Raw genomic sequence first — 19,744 nt, 5'->3', positions numbered from 1 at the left:
CTGAGGCAGATCGCGCGGCTCAGTCAAGGATACCGATCATATTCCACACCCTCCCGACAGAGCAATCAGGCACATTCGGAATTGAAGGGTTGTAAGAGCCAGATAAGAGGAACTGCCTCTTTGGCTACTTCACAGACAGCCTCCGCTAGCGAAGGATCGGAAACGAAACGACCACTCCTACGTCGAGATAACCTCTTCCATTCATATAGCGATTCCCCTTCGCCGCAGATCAGGAAACGAGCGGCATTCATCAAGGAACATGCCTTCTGTCCGCACCCAGATCATCAGCAAACTCGCGCCTCAGTAACCCCTCTTGACGCCGAAGCCAATGAGTTGGCTACTCCCAACGAGCAGAAGCAGCCGCCTGCACATGCTCAACATGAATGCCCAGATTGTGGAGTTCCGATATATTGCTCTGAAGAACATTGGATGGATGACTTTGAGGCGCATCTACAGGTTTGCGAGACCATTCGGCAAATCAACGAAGACGACCATGATTTGCAATCAGGACGGTTCTTTACGGAATTTGACTATCCCGGATACCAGGCGGACGAGTTTGTTGTGAACATGACGAATTGGGACACCTTCCTGTACACTAGGGAATTCGAGGCTGTCAATGATGACAGGAGCATGCGGCAGGTCACTAGACTACTCACGTACCCGGTCACGATTGCGAGCGTGTTACATGAACTCAGTCCGTACAATGTATCGAGTGGGGGGAGGTTGACATCCGAGGGATTGAAGAGTTTGAGTGGTGAGTTGCTAGCCAATATAAACTGCCCCGAGGCACGAGATTTGATCTAACTAAGCTGACATTTGTTCCTCAGCCTTACGTTACACTCTTCATCCGCCAAGGTCCGGTGAGGGAAGCACTATGAAGGGATTACGCCTAAAAGCACCCCCAGTCCGTATCTTCATCCTCGGCGCGCGTGCAGAATCATCTCTGCCGCGTGAAGTCTGGATGCAGATTTCACACCTATTCCCCCGCGCGACTATCAATTTAATCTTCATTGGACCCGAGAGCATGGCGAATCGTGACGAAGAGTTCCCACTCCCAGAGCGCACAGCTAGCAATCCGTTCGGCGGCATTGTCGAGGATCGTCTCGGTGCTCAGATGAAAATCACCACTTTCGTTGATTACTTCCATACCATGCACAAGGCCAAAATGTTCGCTCCTTACGATCCTTACTTTGACTGCTTTATGCTTTTCCACCCTGGCTTGGGACATCCGGCTAGCTCGCATGAGTGGGAGGAGACTCTTCCGTGTCTACTGGAGACGAAGGTGCCGATAATATGCACGGGCTACACGCAGAGTGATATGGAGAGAGATATGAACTGGGTAAAGGAGAAGTGCGGTGGTGAGGCAGACATTCTCCTCGAGCAGGGAGAGAATCGATTCCGAAGCTTAAGATGGGACTTGAACGACTTGGACCCACAAGACGTGTCGTGCGGGAATTGGGGTGTGTGGGCATTCAGAGGAAAGAGATACGAAGCTACGTTCAAAGACTCTTGATTCTTGTATGATATTTAGCACTTCGTTCTGTATAGGATCTTCACTCATCTAATATCCTACACTATTTCATATTTGTATGCTTAAAAAAAAATATAGCCAATTGTATATCAGGGATCAATTCCGTCGTCTAAACTCAGTGTACTGTACAGTGTGACATTCAGCCGACTATAAGACAATAGTAATAACCATGATCGAACTCTAAGGAGGAACAAAAAACAAACACCCTACCCAATATAAAAGAAAGTAACAGGGTATCAAAGTCATCACAAAAATGCGTAAGGAAGGAAAGAAGTCATTAAAAAGGGGCCATAGTGGCTCGGGATGGTAGTATCCCGTCCAGGCATTCTGACAGGAAAAGAGGAAGGATGAATCATGTTAGGCGATCTATAGCAATAGAACGGCCGAGAGAACCATGAAAGCCATAGGCCAGTAGCCACTGATCCTCAGTAGCCTGGGTGGTGCCATACTTAAATCTGGGGCGTTTGGATCTGGAGCAGTTGTACCATTCTCTAGGGTGCCGTTGATGAATATGGTGGTGGTGCCATTGACATCTGCAACTCTGACGATGGGCGATGCGCTTGTGAGGTTGTTTGGATCGCTCGTGTTTAGCAATGACTCGATATAGGTGTTGTTGTTGTTGTCTTCGCATCCGCAGACGGAGTATTCTTGACATAGACAAGTTACGGGGAAAGACTGGTTCATCATGGAGGTTCGGTTGTGCCATCTGTACGGGTCTGAGTGGGCGTAGGCGTAGACACCAAAGAGCCAGAGTCCAGGGAAGAATGCGAGTGCAGCAAGAGGCAGGAAGAATGGCAGGCGACGACCTAGAGGCGACTTGCTACCGGCGCGGAATGGCACACTGGCGCCTCCGCCGTAAACTCTCCCTCCGCCAAAGTTGCGAGGAGTACCTGATCCCGAGCGTGAAGTACCTCCAGCGTTGCTATGTAGAAGGTACATGTTAGTGACGAAACCTTACTGTCCCGATGAAAGATGGTACGTACGCTGGCCTGGGAGTTCCGCCGCCGCGACCTCCTCCGCTACTTCCGCCGGGTCTGCCACCGCCTCCCGCTCGACCACCACTTCCACCTCCGCTCCGCCCTCCGCCTCCACGACTTCCACCGCCTCCGCCGCGGCCACCTCCTCCTCCGCCTTTCCGCTTCTCCAGGTCGACAACATGTTTCGGTCCATCTATAAAGACGGGCGCATTCTCAGCATGCTTCACTTCGTCGACTGTTGCCACATCTGTTGTCTGGAGGATGCTTCTCGACACGGCACTTGAAGATAGCAGCAGCAATGGAAGCGCGACATTCAATGAGAATTTCATGGTGATCTCTAACGCTTGTCGGATAAAAAAAGAATAACTGTATGGAGTACTTCGTAGTTATGTAAGTCTATGATGGGAACTTATGAGCGAGAAACAGGGGGATATATAAGCAGAAAACACAAAGCTGGGCACTCCTTTCCGTCCCAAGCGGACTTGATGAACCAAGCACTGCCTCCCTGAACTCTACCTTGCCGTGACCTCATAGCAGATTACCTCATTTTACTTTCCCTAACGGACCGGAGTTGTTCCTTGCGCTTGGCTTTTGCATCGCCACCTCTGACAGGCTAAAACTACCGACGACTTTTGACTCGAGCGTGTTCCAGCGGTGAGATAGACGGACAAGGCGGCAATGAATGAGGCTCAGAAGCGGTCTACGGTTTTAACTCACGCCAGAGCCTCCGGTATAGCTAAACGGGACTTTGGGGCTTTGCTGCTGCCATGCGGGCCCTGACAACGGGCGTCGAACGGAGAACACAGCAGACCCCGGCTTCTCTCCCATGCGTTTTCTCCTCTCTTGCATGGATCAACGCAGAACCGGGAAACGAGAAGGCGAAGAAGGCGAAACACGAGGCGAAAAGGAAGAGAAACAAGAACAAGAACAAGCCAGGATCGCAGGAGCAGATACTCACGTGATGAACATGACTAAGCGGGTTCGGCAAAATCTCGCCAAAAAACAAAAAACTTCAGACAACTCAACAACTTCAGGATAACTTCACTCTTCACGATAGGATAACCTCACGCGATGACTGCGGTGAACAGACGCCATGCCTGTCCGCTGGCATAGCCCAACCCTCGAGACTATACCTCTAGGCCAGAGATGCCACTGACCGTCTAGGATAAGCGAACGCTCGACAGTCAGGTCGTAAACTGACTAACACACTTCGGCAAGGCGTTTTGATGCTCCATCTATATTCCTTCGCCTCGATCCCATTTGATACTCTGTACGGATACTACTATATTTCGCAATCCTCGAGCCTAACTGTCCACCCAATATGGAAGACCCACGGACTTTCGTTACGAAGACAGCCCGCATCTGTTCACGTCTTGTGTCAATGCATGGCTGGAGTTGGACTTCAGAGATGACTCGGGGAGACTCTTCATGTCTCGTCGAGGAATCTCAGATTGCAAGAACAAGTCTTAAAGGGCCTTCATAGTTCATGCTGTTCTCTGTTCCCGTCTGGGAGTTTTCCACAGAGAGCATGACTCCTTACGCACCTACATACTTTTTTTGTGTACATACAAACTTCATAGAGATCGTCATTATATCTGCCCGACATCGAGCCTAAATATTATTATGCATTTATACATTGGTGGATCATAGCTTACTATCTTTACCGGGACTTTTGTCGTCGGGAATCTGCACCACAACCTTACCCCAGGTCTCCCTCCCTCCGAGCGCCTTCAACGCCCTGGGAATAGACTCTAAGCCCACAAACGTCTCATCCGTGAAGCTAGTGCCCCTGAACTTGCCTTGCCTGATCAGATCGAATATCCCGTTCCAAACGGACACCGTCGTCTCCTTCTCAAAGGTAGCATACTGTCCCCAGTGAAGACCCACGATACTCACGTTTTTCAACAACACCCGGTTGAGCGCTACCTTCTCGATCTTCCCCGCCGCGAAACCAATCACCAACAACCGAGCATTCCATGCCACGCATTTCAGGCTCTGTTCAATCATGCCAACTGGGTCATATACGATATCCACGCCAGCCTTGCCGTTACCGGACCTGTTCTCGGCACACAGCTTCTTCACTGCCTCCGGCCACTTTGCATCCGTGTAGTCGATCGTATAATCAGCCCCGAAATCCCGCGCAACTTGTCTCTTCCTATCAGTGCCCGCTGTAGCAATGACCGTAGCACCCTTAGCCTTGGCAATTTGGACAGCTGCGAGCCCGACTCCGCCCGCCGCGGCATGCACAAGAACCCAATCTCCCTGCTGCACGTTTGCTCTATGGACTAGACCGCCATATGATGTGGGAGCCGTAACGAAGAGTCCTGCAGCGTCGTCAAAACTCCAGCCATGAGGCAGTGGGAATAGTGAGGCCTCGGCGGATAAGATATGGGTGGCATACGCGCCTTGCGTGGCCCCGAATACACGGTCTCCAACGGCAAACCTTGGATTCTTGCTGGCGCTAGGGGTGCTGAGGACAATTCCAGCAAATTCCATGCCAGAGATCCATGGGAGTGGTGGTTGATGCTGGTATTTCCCTTGTATTTGGAGTAGGTCGAAGAAGTTGGTCCCCGCGGCGTGGATTCTGATCAGGTATTTATCCGCGCATGGAGACGGGGTAGGCAACTCTGATACTGTCAGGTCAAGAGGGTCCTATTCAATGTTTCTGGCATCAGCAAGTTATATTCTCTATCACCAGGTGGTCGTGTTCATTTATCCGTACCTTGACATATTCCGTAACCTGAATTGCGCGCATCTTGATCAAAGCTTGATCGAGGGATATATCGACTTTAGAACACAAGTATCGTCCGTTACATGTATCTGTCAACAAATGATACTAGATATGAACCGTAGAAAGCACACAGCATGGTTGTCGAAGATATTAGTGTAACTGAAGCCGGGGTAACTAGCCAGCCTTGTGCCGAGGTTCACGGCTCTAGCTATAATAACATCTCGGTATAATCGGTTCTCGGGCTCACTCCTCCGAAATTGAGGTACAAACTTGAGGGGATATACCGACACGGCATAATGCTGTAAGACGGCCATGGATGGTTTGAGAAATGGTGAATGAACAACGCAAGTGATACCTAGTACAATATGACAAGCTCGACCAGCTCGGTCGGTCCCTGTGGGACAACATAAGCCTGTATATGCTCATTTGTTGCAAGGAACCCCTCGCCGTGTTATGGAGAGCGAAATTGCTGGTGAATGTGTGAATATGGTGTGTATGCACGGTATCCAGGGGCAGATTGAGTTGAAGTGAAGAAAAGGGCCTATACCCAGTATTTATATAAAGAGTAGGCAAGTTCGTATATATGTATTGAATTACGCAATCGAATAAATCTCATAGTAACAGAGAGCAGAGAATTAACCGGCTACTTGACTGCTACCCAGAAAATCATACAAAATCAGTAAACGGCGAGTTAACCAGGCCAGCAAAGGGTTTTTTTGAGGAGTATCCAGCTCCTGAGATATCATTTCGTACAGATAACCATCCACCATGATAGGTCATAATCGCCAAAAAAAAAAATTTAACGACATCAAATAGGCCAGATAGGCAGACATTAGGGAAAGATAGAACACCCCATTTAGACAAGCAGATTAACCCTATTAATATCCCTGTTTAGTTTCCTCCCAGTTGTTCGCCTTGTACCTTTTTTCTTATGCCTGTTTTGTGCCATCCAGAAGAAGTGAAATTATTGGAAAACCCGTACTCCGCGATGAACGCTATAGATGTATCGTAGGAGATGAAACAATGAAATAGAGTGCGCCGCTTCCCAGAATTGGCGCTGATTGTTGAGGAAACGACAGAGTTATGAACAGATTATAATAGGGGGTTATTATGATTAGAGTGAGCGTGATATGAATCAGACATGAGGGAGAGACAGAAATGGGTATCCATAAGAATGCTGTGCAGTGGAGGGAAAAAAAAAACTTTTCAAGATAAAATGGTGGAAGGAAGAAGGTATTCGTTGTTTATGGCATCGGTGTGGTATGCCTGATGAGCTGCGAGACCGATGGAGCCCGGGGACCCTCCAACGGTAGAAAGGTCCAGTGGTCCTGGAGACTCCATTTTCGGGTACGGTAAACTGCTCGTAATCGTGGCCAGAGTCGATGGCGTTGTTACTGCAGTACACGGCCCTGATGTCCCAGTTGCCTTGGCTTTGAGAATTCGACGCTCCCTAGATGGAGAAAGACCACCTAGCCGCGAGAATTCGGCGGTACCCTCGCTGCTAGAGCAAGGCCTTTTCCAGTTTTTCATGGAGTGTGAGTCAAGAATTTCTGCATCGTTTAATGGGAAATCCATGAGGGAGGGGTATGATAGACTATCGTCACTGTCTAGATATTCCTTCACATAGTTCACTTGTTGCTCTATGGTGGAATCATCAAGGGGACAGATAGTGGGTGAGCATTTTTGACACATATCCGGAGTAGGATAGTTCCATGGGCTTGTTGGCTGGATTGCAGGAGAAGGAAGGGTAGACCCAGGAGTGCGACCTGCTTGATGAGTGCTATCAGGCGACTGCCACTCTGCTGGCAGTCCGCTCGACGCAACATCACTCGTCGGAGTCACATCGCCGGAGGAAGTAGTGAGATTTGGGTTAATTCCAGTAAAGACTGTTATTGGGCAGCCTTCGGTACTGGTGGATGCATCTTGAGCGTGACTTGCAGTGGGGTATTGGCGATCGAACGGGTGAGCTGGGTGATGATGATGGTGATAACCCGTGGAAGGTGGAGAAGGGCCCTCGGTTGGAGAAACATTAGAGGTGGTGCTCGCTCGGCGGCTATCATAGGATGGGACGATCTTCGGTAGATTTGAATGGTCGTGTGGAGGTGCTATTATCCAGCGCATTCGGGGATCCCAGATATTTGGGTGAGCGGAAGACCCGCAAGAGGGAGGGTATGGAATGAATTGGGGAATATAGTGTTCGTTGACCCGGCCTCGTAATTCTATATCCTGTGCCTGTGACAACGATGCTGCTCCGTGGTCGGCTGGACGGGAAGCAGGTCTCTTCCGTCGTTGCCGTGATGGTTTAGTGACCCCCCATTTCTTGAGTCTGCTGCGTAGCTGTGTTTCACTATTGATGGTTCAAACCCAGGTCAATATCGCCAGTTTTTAGTCGTTGCTGGTAGATGGGGAGCATAACTCACGTGGGATTGAAGTTTTCAGTGCGGATCTTCTTCATCACTTGCTTGAGAGGCCATTCTTCCTCTGTATATAAATTGGATATCTGGGAGCGTTTGGTTTCCCAAACGTCGGACGGGATTGTGGTCTTCATTATTGGAGATAGGATACAACAACAAAAATGAAGTCGTAGTGGGAAGATGGAATTGGACGACGGGGCCTATCTCGAGTTATATCTTGCATCAAGAGAAACAATGATGCAACAGAAGGCGGAAAAAGAAAAGTGGTGGAAACGGCCTAGCTATGGAGTACTTGCATAGTAGTACTCCACGGTAAAGTAGGAGCATGCCCAAGTAGGAAAGAAGTAAGCTTGTACGGGAGGACGGAGTACTGCGTACCAAGTTTACACTCCGTAACAACCTTCGTATCATGGACTCTCCGACGCTACGCCAGCCGCAGCAGCGGTGCCAGCGATGGGGCTAGTTTCCTCCGAACGAAGCCAGCCTGCAACATATGTACCATCACATCGTAGGGTACATCGACGTAAGCAGTGAAAAAGAGGAGTGCAGAAGGTCAGTAAGTATCATTCGCCACTAGCAAATGACAGGGAAGAGTCCAGCGTCCATGGCTTGCACCAAGAAATGTGACAGGTCAGATTCCCTTGCGTGTGGCTCGCTGTCGGACCCATCGTAGTTCTATAAATTGCCCATGGCTCACCACATTTGTGTCAGTTCTCTTCAAGGACGCCACAACCTCACCTGAACCCCTCCACCATTTCCCTCCCCCCATTCTGGGATTCGCTACGTCTCTGGCGTAACGCGACTGGGTAAACTGCATACAACAGCCGAGAGAACCCTTGCCACTTGCATATACGCGGGTATTGCTTCATACATGGTTGGGAGCAAATAATACGGGGACCCTCTCAGAGCTTCCCACCAGAGTTTAGGGGCTCCGGGCGATGCGATTCCAGACGATTGGTCGGCGATTTGTTTATGGTTCCTTTGATCTCTCCACCATCGGTAGGGATCTGGCATGTTGATATTCGTGAAGGAGGAGCTCCTACGTATGCATTTAGTAATATCGATCCAGTACGGAGAGTCGACAGACCTGTCACTCGAACAGGGCTTGAACAAAGCTCGAATTGGAATCCTACCTCGCATTGTCTTCGTCAATTCGTTTGAATTATTTATTATTGATCTTCCTCTTTGCCTTTTGCCCTCAGCCAGCCCACGATGGTTCCTCAGCTTTGCTGTAAACTCTGACATCCATAACAGGTACTCTGCAGGGGACGATCTGCGAGCCACAGGAAAGCCGTGATGTCGTGCCTTGATCATATCGTGGATCCTCCTCTGGTTTGGGATTTTTGCAGGTTTAGTAACGTCGTACATACCTTCCGTCGTAGTAACGCGTCGAAGCTTGCAAAAATCCTAAGGGAAAGAAAGAGAGCGAAAAAGCAAAGGTGGTCTGTAAGTAAGATGTGAAAACAGATCTGCAAGTTAAATTCGGGTGGGACTTGAAGGTTCTAAAGCTTAAACCCTCGCATGAGTGATCTTCATGCTCCTTTTTTCATGTTCGAAGAGCTCTAGAGGCCTCTCGACTAGAGATAGGCATGGCGTGTTGATTATCTCCCTGGTAAGCTTCCGGCTACGTCTGGCAATGCCAATTCACCAAGGAGTGACGTCGATTCGCCCAGCGACCGAGATGGCTTGCTCATCGAGCTTATAGCGTGAGAATAGTCTGTCGGGAAAGCCGCTAGGCCGAGCTACCGGACGGGAACGAAAAGCCCCCTTTCTCGCCCTGAGCTCTTATGGAACTGTGCTCTTGGTGGGTACCATGGCCGTGGCTTGCGGGATTGCCTGGTGACCTGTTTCCACCGTACGGCGTGAATAATACGCTTCCTGCAGATGCAAAGTGCCAATCCGTAGTTACGGAGTACATACGCAGTCTCCGTGCTGAGGATATCCTCCGGCGGAGGGATGTCGTGTTGGTTCTGGTACACTGCGCGGCTCGCGATGCATTCCGGAGGCCTGGGAACCGGGGTCGAATAGCCGAATGGTAGACTTCTGGGGGACATGTCTGGATAAAGTAGCTATTACGGAGTACGTTCCACTATGGATACTCGTGGTCACGGAGACTCTCCTCCTCTCTCCGTGATGTGCTGCCGAGATGTGCGATTGGTGAAAACACCTTTCGACTATGCATCCTTGGCTTGACAAACTTCCGCTTGTAAGTGTTTGAAGGTTTTTTTGTCACCCAACGGACGAGAGCCAAGCGGGGGGGAAGCAAGGTCGGGGATACATGCTTAGCTCGCGTCTCGAAATCTAATGCGGTGAGAATGTGGCTAGTCGAGTTTTATCTCTAGTAACGAGCAATGCGCCGAACACGAAGATAAATACGTTCGGGAGCATTAGCCGAAGGCTCGTTGGCCAACCAAGGTATGCTAGCTCGGTAAATGCGGTTTCAATTGTCAGTTGGATGAAAACCGCAGACGTCAAGCAGCAGCTTGCCCTGTAAAGTACGGAGTAGCAGAAACACAAAGTAAGTTGTTATACGGTGACGTCTGTACCAAGGTTGCACGATCAGTCTTCCTCGCTAGGACTTGATGAGATAGAGATTCGCGGGTCTGCGGGGTTCAACCAATTTGATCGTTAAATCATCTTCTTCACTCTGTCCGCCTGACGGCCGTTGAAAAGACGGGCATTGATAGCTACTCTGACGGCCGAAAGGGCGCAACGCTTCCTCATCGTGGCAGCCGTGATTTCCGGGGAGATAGTCCTATACTAGTTACGGGGATCGGCCGGCTTTGATGTGCGGGTCGAATCAATCAATCAGTCGAGGGGCAGCAGTTAAGGTAAAATGATTCCATACGATGGTGTGGTCCCCTGGGAAGCTTTCCATGCATAGTGCCCGAGGAATTCTCTTGATGTAGTCAATGCTAGGAATGATGGATATGACACCGCCTGTTTCCATTCGACACTACTCCGTATACTCCGTAGACTTGAGTGTTGGCCGATAGAATGCTGCGGCTAGTATGGAAGCAGCTAATGCTGTAAATCGTCGATTGAGTTCTATCCTCGACGGGTGATATGGCAGACCCCTTGCCGAATAACTAGTTAGTGGTGTATAAGAGCGCTCTAATATAATATCCGAGCATCATATGACGGGGGTCGACAGAGCCAAATTCCACGCCATCGAATCCGGAGAGCTATCAGAAACTCAGCAATACCATAATTTCGCGCAGTCCTGAGGCCATACTAGCATTGTGCCTGCATGTATGACGAAGTTTGTGATAGATCGTCATTCTCAGGCATTCTTCCTGGGGATCTCGCGGCTACTGCTGCCCCTCGCGCGTTCGCTGGGGGAGGACAGTGAGATGCAACCACACCTGACGGAATAAGATCTGTAGACGTGGATGGCTGTGCAATCGTGACGGTGATATTTGGAACACGCCTGATGTGCTGCAAGGTCGCGTTCATGTCCGCACGTCAAGGACTTCCGTACTATATCTCCCGCCAATAATGGCTGCCAGCGACCTCGCCCTGCCCGATAGCGAGAATGAGCTGTCACGGACGCATCCGTCAGGCCCCATAAAGTGAGGAGGCCATGAGGTGCGGCGTCCTGCGGTTGTGTTTTGTTTTGTTTTGTTTTGTTTTGCTGGTCAGACATGGCAGAGAGGAGGTTTGAAGCCACCGACTGACGTTGTTTTTCTCAAAACGGTAACTCGACTTGGCTTCGCGGAGATATCAACACACCCTCCGCCCTCCTCCCGTCCTACGTCCTACCACCGCGCGCATCATTTGGGCAACGCAGAAAAGAAGTACGATTAAGCGCCACCGTCCACATGGCGTTTGGTGGTGCCAATGAAAGACAGATCTTGTGGCACAGAGTTTCTGCTAGCTCAGAGTGCTTCGAGGGAGCGACGCCGCAGTTCGACCGTAGAAACGCATTATTGATATTTAGCCCATGCGGAGTATTATCTTCAGGCAGACCTGGCAGATCATTTCATCGCCTCCCGCGACGACCCCGTTTTTCTTCATCAGGTTTGCAAAACGGCCGGTACCAGCATTCTCCAGCCTCAATGGTGGCGCATATTGGCGATTTCATGATTCAGGATGCAGCTGCTTTGGCCCCGGCTATCTTACTCGTCTGGCAGTCAAGGAACACCTGCTCGGTCGTATCCCGTTCCTCAGTTATCTCGCTGGACCGAGATGACGCTGCAGGATTTGCCACCACAAGGAGAGCTCAGGTTCCTCGCTTGATGGCGCGGCATCCAATAATAGGGGGTTCCCCCGAAACCGGTCAGCTCGCCATGTTGGCTGCGTTCATGCAGGGGAACGAGCCATAACGACGCTGTAGAGCAGCCGAGGAGAGGCAGAAAACCTGAGGAGGGCCTGATGGAGGGAGGGGACAGAGCGCTGGTTTCCGATATCGCTACCCTTGCTCTACGCCTTCACCGTCTGATGGCTGCGTTGGATCATGCAGAATACGCAGCCACGCGCTCACCTGCTGCTTCACTAGCCACCTGTGGCAGGCTGAGAGGATCTCTAGACCCATGATATCCATTCCATGTACTCCATACAAGGCTGCTTGAGTGCCATGGTACAGTACGCCTCGGCACGGGGCCAACTCCCGCCTTACGGATTGCCCGGACAAAATATGATATCACTACGACTCCGTACAGGTCGACCGTCAGCAGCGTATCGATGATCCAAGAGTCCTCCATACATCGATATGCACTTTTTCTAGCGGCAGTAGTCGGGTGCTCTGAATACTTCCGATGTTGGGTAGCCTGTCATCACTCCGGAATGGAGTTCCGGTCGTTCCATTCGTCCCCAGCGTAACCTTTATGCGATCTACATCACTACTGCATGGCCGGTCATAGTTGTTGTGCAATGCCCATTCACGACATGATTGACAATTCACCTGCCCGGTACTAAGCTTGGAAGCCTATGAGCTGCGAGCTTTACCTACGTGGTGTACGCAAGGGCACGGCTCTTATAGGGCTCGAGGAGGAACGGCCCCCACGACGGGAAGTCAACACTTACAGGGAGATTTGGAGTGGTCATGTCGGGTGCTTCACTCCGTTAGACGTGCCCTGCACTGTACGGAGTACGTGCTCTACATCTGCATCCGGAAAATCGTCTCCGCATGCGAGTTCGCGGCGTTCATATACAACCGCGAATCCGTAGCTGTCGTGCACATTTTATATATCTATGCACGGCGTGATACCGTAGTAAACTGCAGAGATGTCTGTGCACGCTCTCGACGATAGAACAGGTGATGATGATAATAATAATAACAATATTGATATTAATACCTGGCGGGTTATTATCTGGGATCTCTTGCAGGTCTTGCTTCCCAAGGCCTGGAACTCCTGTGGCGTCCTGTTGCCCAACCCCCAATAAGAAACGAAACATTGCTACACCGCGATGCAAAACATCCTGGCGATATCCATGCACATCCCGTCGCGCTGGTGTTATTATGGACTCCGTTGTCTCGCAGAATCTCTGGCACCGTCAACCTGAACTTCCCTGGCGCTATAGTTTCACCCTGGCCTATATCAGCTATGCTTTCCCCAGCCCTCACAACTAGAGCTGTATAGATTATAAGCGCCTAAACTTGCCTCGCTGCGTAGAGTTAGGTCAGGCAGCAGAGACCCACGGCCTATTCACTCCATCGAGGGTCGAAGATGGGATGAGAGACAGTATCCCATTGGATATACAGCGTACATATACAACCTGATGGCATTTGCGATTTACTGCGGTCGGAACTCAAATGTCTCCTCCCCCTTCACGGTTTGTACATACGTACCATCGCCCTAGTTGCTTGGATCCTCCATAATACTAGCATCCACAACCAATCGTCGACGGAATATCTGCGGATAGAAGATTCATTCGATGCGGAGGCCAATCGATGCCATCCCCTCGCTAAGATTATTATGCATAAAAGCATGCTAGCGGAGGTTACTAGGTATACCTCTTACGTATGTGAAATGATTCCATAACGTCTGAGGGCTCGCTAATTCGCCTTGAAGGTAGAACCCCGGTTTCTTGCCAATCAATTGTGCACAGAGTTAGGTACAGCTTAGAGACGATAAAGCGGGGTGGAAGGGGGGGAAGTGAAAATCGATTATATTACTCCGCATATGGTTCATCGTGCAAAGTACGAAGGTACTCTGTGCAGGAGTTGCTCCCGAGTCCTACTCTATATCCCCGTACCTTTCTGTCCAGGGCCTATCAACAGAGCTCCCCGCCTCGCCTGTAAGGCCCGGCATCGAATGAAAAATAGATGGCAGTATAGCCATACATACGCCGGCGGCGATTGGCCAAGCCAGTTGAATCTTGCCTGTTGATCCTTCCTGGCTCTGCGTATGCTGTGCAACTGGGCTCATGTGAAACTTTCCACATATCTGGAAGTCGACACAGTAAGGGCCAGCGGTGGTCAATCGTGTAACCATACAATATAGTCCACATTGGCTCGTGGAGCGGAGAATAAAAAGACGAACAAGCAGAGTGGTGGTTTGGAGTGAAAAATCAAGTATAACTAAATAAAAATAACGTTACTGTTAAGACATTTGTGGAGAATCAAGGGGGAGGAGGAGCAGGAAGAGGTCGAAAGCAAAATTATCAAAATACAAAAATATAAATAAAAAAGTAAAATTGCATAAAAAACGCTCAAATGCACCTCACGATGTGTCAATGCCTCGACCTCGCTGCATATAAGTGTATGGGAAACGGAAACAAAAAACAAAAAGCAACGCCCCGCATAGATATGCGCTGTAAATATGCTGATGGCCAAGATAATGTGATGAGGGATATTTTCTCCCCCCCCGTTGATTTTAGGTCTCTAGCAGGTTTTTTTGTTTTGCTGTCACTAAGGCCATCGGAGGGCGGAAACCGGACAGGCGACCGCAGGGTGTACTCCTCCGCACTGTATGGCGGCAGACGGTCTTCTACCTCTTTCTCCGGATGCGATGTTCTCTTCCCTTTTTAGATTTCTTTCTCTGCTTATCGGCCGGGAGAATGAGCGGCTCATCTTTGAGGTTCCACTCCATAAAGCGAAGTAGGTAGTCATCGATATGGCCGACGGGAGCTTTATCATCATCAATGTCGTCAAGACCGTCGTCGGGGCCCGCGGAGGGTGAAGCCGGTTGTGTGCTGCCGTTCGCGTGTGATACAGAGGGCTCGCATTCGCCTGGTTCAGTGGGCGCAGGGGTCCCCAGTAGGCTTTGACCAGGTGGTTGCTGTCCTGGTGCAGGTGTCTGGGGAGTGCTGGCGTCATCAAAGTTACTATCGTCGACAACCTGCTCAAGCTCCTTTTCAGCCGTCTTAGCAGCGTCGATGTCTTCTTTATCTTCGGCTTGCTCGAATATGCGTGACGTTCCGTGAACTTTGGTATCGAGGACCCTGTCCATGGCTGCTCCCGCTTCATCATGGCCCTCGGCCAACTCCTCGTTGCCCAGTATGCCATCCACGTCAAGTCTATTCAAATAATCGGTAGTGAACTCCCCTTCTTGTATCACAACATCATCTAACATTCTCTTCTGATTTGCTTTACGTAGAATATTGGATTCGATTGTGTACTCCGAAACAAACCTGTAGATATGCACATCTCGGGTCTGGCCAATTCGGTGACAGCGATCCTGGCACTGCTTGTCCATCGCAGGATTCCAATCCAGGTCGTAAAATATGACGGTGTCTGCTCCTGTTAAATTAATGCCTAGACCACCTGAGCGACTGGAAAGGATGAATGCCAAGATACGTGTATCGTTGTTAAACCGTTCCGTTAATAGCTGACGCTGTTCGATTTTCGTAGACCCATCTAATCGGAGGTACCGATGGCCATGAATATTCAAGAATTGCTCTAAAATATCCAACATCTTGGTCATTTGCGTGAAAATCAATGCACGGTGGCCTCCGGCTTGCAGAGTTCGGAGTAGTTTATCAAGCTGCTGGAGTTTCCCACAGTCATATTGCAGCAATCGCTTGTCCGGAAAGGCAATTGATAGTCGCATTTGGGCTTCATGGAACGGGTCATAAGCAGGAACTCGCTGCGAGGGGGTAAAATATCGCGATGTGATCGGTGTGAGTGTGGCAGCTGTAACTCCATGGGCGATAGCAGCTGGTGTAAGACATGCGAACTTTTGCACCAAGGGTTCCACCATGAGGGAGGTTGATTCCATGGATCGGACCATAGAACTGAGCACCAACGACTTACTCGAGAGCCAGTCAAGGAGGAATCTTCGTGGGGGTGGCCGGCGAGCATCTGGCTGAATTGCAGTGACTATGGTAAGCCTATCGATAAGACTCTGACCATATATCGGACGCTGACTATGACGCTTGGATTCGAAGTAGAGGCATCTTTCCAACTCTCTCATTCGGGCTTTTCGAGCATCATTATCCATGGAGCGTAGGGTTGACTGTACAGTGGATCCGTCGAAATTCATGTCCCAGTTCGTTCGATTGTATTGTCGTTGTCGGAGCGATTTTAAGGGATTATACGCCATGATTCTGGTGCAGTCGTCAACGAGTACCTTCGAGCTCTGCTCCCGGGAGATTGGAGCGAGGTTCAAAAAATCCAGATCGAGCTTCTCCAGCACATCTTCTTTCAGCAGCCGTCGACGAATAAGGAGATTCTTTATTTCGAAATCAGCCGCTGCGGAGGTAGGCATCGCGAAAGAGGTAGTAATTGGTCGAGTCTCGAACAAGTCAGGATGGTTGCACACTTTGCGCAGCTGCATCAAACAGTTAATGATGGAAAGATAGTTCCCGGAAGCTAACGTCTCTTTCGTCTGAGTTCGAGACATAAATCCGTCATAGAGATACCTTTGACGCTTCGATAGGCGGCAAGCAACAACGTGCTCGTATTTGGCAGGCATCTGTTTTTCCACGTCCACTTTGAGACGGCGGAGGATGTAGGGTCGTAAGATTGTATGCAACTTTGAAACGACTGCTTTCGCCTCATCATCCATTGTCTCTCTGCCATGCTCCAAGATCTGTTCGACAGGACGACGGAACCACTCTGAGAAATTTCGGAGATCCGCAAACCCTTCGATACCATTGCCGTCCTCATCCGATGGCATGAGGAAGAATAGAAGCGACCATAGTTCCGTCAGATTGTTCTGGAGTGGTGTTCCTGTCAGAAGTAACCTTGCCTGAGTCTTGAAAGTAAGCAATGTTTGCCATCGCTGAGACCGAAAATTCTTGATATTATGGGCTTCGTCTAGGACCATGTAGTGCCAATTTCGCCGTCTGAATATTTGCTGATCTTGAAGGACAAGCTGGTATGAAGTGATGCACACATGCCAACGGTCATCGTCCATCCACCCTTTTCTCTTCTGCTTTCGTTCTTCCTGGGTGCCATAATAGGTAAGTATTTTAAAGCCTGGACACCATTTCTTGAATTCCATTTCCCAGTTTAACATGACGCTGGTTGGAACAATAACGAGATGAGGACCCCAGACTTCGTGCTTGACGGCTAAATGAGCTACGAGAGCTATTGTCTGGATAGTCTTTCCCAAACCCATCTCATCTGCAAGTATGCCGTTTATATTGCTTGCGTATAAACCGGCCAACCAGTCGAGACCGAAATGTTGGTATTCACGTAGTGTCCCTCGAAGAAGATGTGGAATTGGCGTTTTTATGCCTGTTGCTTGTTCTGTGGCGACAGCTGTCTCGGCCTCGTTTCCAGGCTTGGGACTACTAGCTTTGGGTAGCGAGCTGGCTTCATTAACCTCAGTATTAGCCTTAACCAGTTCATCGTTGTTCGCCGCTTCGTCCTTGTCGATTGACATCAGAGACATGGCTTCTGGTTGACCATTCTCTTGCATAATCGTATCTGCATCAGGAGCCTTGTCTGGACTCTTTGGTACAAGATGAACTTGTTCATCATTGTTCTCTTCATCATCTTCGGGTTCATGAGGTTCAATGCCATTGACACCCTTGGTGACCGCATCGTCAGCACCTTGCATGCCATGATTTAAATCTCTAGTATGGTCAACGCCGTTCGGACGAGCAGTCTCCCTTTTAGAGAAGAACCCTAGTAACCCCCCTCCTTCGTCACTTTCGTCACTCTCATCACTGTCATCAGCATCACTATGGTCATCTTCGTCGTCTTCGTCGCTATCTCCCATATCATCATCCATGTCCGTAGACTCGTCAGATTCGTCGAGGAGTAGTGGGTCGACCTCCTCTAGTTCGGCAACAACTTGGCCTTTTTCCATAGTTGGTGATGTCTCGCCTTTTAATATATGTTCTTCAGAATAGGCCATCTCAACGGGTATATCCTCTTCATCTTCTCCCTCATCTTCATCCTCATCTTCATCGTCATCATCGCTGGATGGCATAGAGGAGTCCATCGATGCAAGATTTGCATACTTTGCTCGAAGTGCCTCTGGGCTTAGTTGTTCGTCGTCGTTAGCATCCCGATCTTCATCACTCTCAGTTTCCGAGTCAGAGGAAGACATGTTGCTGTCATCCCCCGACTCCCCGGTTCCCCCAGACGAGCTGTCTTCCCCATCATCCGTCTCATCTTCCTCGTCCTCTAGTTCACCAGTTCCGATTCGCTCGGACCTCCTTCTCTCGAAAAGAGCAGTAGATTTCTTCAAAGCGTTGTTCAAAGCCAGCTGTTCTTCTACCTTCCGCTCCTGTTCCCAGATAGCCAACCTGGCCTTGTAGACCTCGGCGCGAACTAGATCGAACTGTCGCTGTAAATCCTTGACCAGCTGCCGCCGTTTCTGACGTAGCTCATTGTTTTGTTCTTTGAGGATATCTTCCGGAGCTTTATTACGTTTCCGCCATGCATCGGCGCACCAGTGGGCAAATAACCTCGCGATATTCCGGTGGTGTTTGCGCTCTTTGTCCAGGAGCTTTTTGAAGTATAATGCGTGGGCAATGAAATGATCTTGATGTGAATATTGACGCGGGGGTGCCTCCTCGGGATCAGTCAGATAAAACGAGCAGCGCTCTTTGCTTAGAACCTGATTTGGCTCGCCGGCCTCTTTAAGTCTTAACCGAACCCGGGCCTCTTCTAATGCATCCTTTGGAGAGGAGAAATGAGTCTCCTCTTCACCCGGGGTGTTCTTGTATAGCCATTCGTGGAATGACGTGCATTGCTTTGGAGGAAGGACATGCGACGGATGCTGGATCCCCAACGATGGCATCTTCACACGGAATCGTAGTCTCGGCAGCTTCTGGCTTGTCCCTTCATCTTTATTTTCAGTCCGATTCCAGCGCTGTTGGCCAGTCGAGGGAGTTCCATTCTCTAACTTGACTATGGCTGCACCGTCACTCTGTCTTCGACGTGGTCTTCCAGGCTTGCGCTTCGGCGGCGGATCTATGGGGGAGTTCGGGTCGGCGAAGGTAGTAGTAGTAGAGGTCGTTCGCGGGATATCAGAGACGCGCCGTTGAGACAAAGGCTGAGGTTGAGTGGAGTTCTTAGCGAATCCTGCTGCTGCCTTTGATATCGTCGCGCGCCCGGAGCTATCTCTGGGAGACGTGGATGGATCCACGCCGTTATTCTGGTTGCTGCCACCGAGTATGCGTCTCCCGTTCGACTCCGGCCTTGCCGCCCCGGAAGGTGAAGAAGCAGAGCCTCCGCGACCCTGTGTCCAGCTCTGTATGGCCTTGCTCATGGGCCCCTTCTGCACAGGCACAGGTCGTGTGCGTCTTGGATCTCCGTCAGGCAGCATCTCGGGGGGCATCGCGTTCGTCCTCGTCGACCGCCGCTTGCCATCTGCCACAAAGGAGGTCGGCCCATCGAACCCGGCGCGTTTCCATGGCGGCGAAGGTGGTCGTGGTGTGGTTCGTCCCGACGTTCCTGCAAGCTTCCGCCTCTTGGATGGTGGTCCGTTAATCCCATTAATTCCATTAATTCCATTAAGCTGTTCGTGTTTCGCGACGGCGTTGGTATCCTCGAGAACGGCCGGTTTTGGCTGCTCGGAGGGCGTATCGGTGGGCGTCGAAGGTCTAGCTATGCGCTGAAGCTCGCCATCATGTTCAGGCGTCGAGATATCGCGACTGTGTCCCCGGCCGTTCGACGTGCCGTTTTGCATTTCTTGTCCCTAAAATTGGATGGGGGGGATAAGCTAAAAACGATCCTAGCCGTAGTATC

General features: G+C 50.2%; 4 protein-coding genes across 4 annotated transcripts; all 4 read right to left on the bottom strand.

Moving 5' to 3' along the window:
• Positions 1-1,897: 1,897 nt before the first annotated feature.
• GIQ15_01738 (uncharacterized protein) lies at positions 1,898-2,837 on the bottom strand (the record flags this gene model as incomplete). Its single annotated transcript, XM_033549155.1, has 2 exons — positions 1,898-2,453; positions 2,515-2,837. The coding sequence occupies 2 exons, from the start codon at positions 2,835-2,837 to the stop codon at positions 1,898-1,900; spliced, it is 879 nt and encodes a 292-aa protein (XP_033410106.1).
• Positions 2,838-4,152: 1,315 nt separating this feature from the next.
• GIQ15_01737 (quinone oxidoreductase) lies at positions 4,153-5,263 on the bottom strand (the record flags this gene model as incomplete). The annotated part of the gene is made up of 2 exons (XM_033549154.1): positions 4,153-5,160; positions 5,231-5,263. 2 exons carry the CDS (start codon positions 5,261-5,263, stop codon positions 4,153-4,155), a joined length of 1,041 nt encoding a protein of 346 aa, XP_033410105.1.
• Positions 5,264-6,445: 1,182 nt separating this feature from the next.
• On the bottom strand, positions 6,446-7,787 carry GIQ15_01736 (uncharacterized protein; the record flags this gene model as incomplete). The annotated part of the gene is made up of 2 exons (XM_033549153.1): positions 6,446-7,586; positions 7,660-7,787. 2 exons carry the CDS (start codon positions 7,785-7,787, stop codon positions 6,446-6,448), a joined length of 1,269 nt encoding a protein of 422 aa, XP_033410104.1.
• Positions 7,788-14,585: 6,798 nt separating this feature from the next.
• Positions 14,586-19,685, bottom strand: GIQ15_01735 (serine/threonine protein kinase; the record flags this gene model as incomplete). Its single annotated transcript, XM_033549152.1, has 1 exon — positions 14,586-19,685. One exon carries the CDS (start codon positions 19,683-19,685, stop codon positions 14,586-14,588), a length of 5,100 nt encoding a protein of 1,699 aa, XP_033410103.1.
• Positions 19,686-19,744: the final 59 nt, after the last annotated feature.

This window comes from Arthroderma uncinatum (assembly GCF_011692745.1).
Source record: "Arthroderma uncinatum strain CBS 119779 chromosome Unknown scaffold1, whole genome shotgun sequence".
Lineage (NCBI taxonomy): Eukaryota > Fungi > Ascomycota > Eurotiomycetes > Onygenales > Arthrodermataceae > Arthroderma > Arthroderma uncinatum.
The sequence above is the reverse complement of the archived record's forward strand: the minus strand, read 5'-3'. Positions and strand labels throughout refer to the sequence as shown.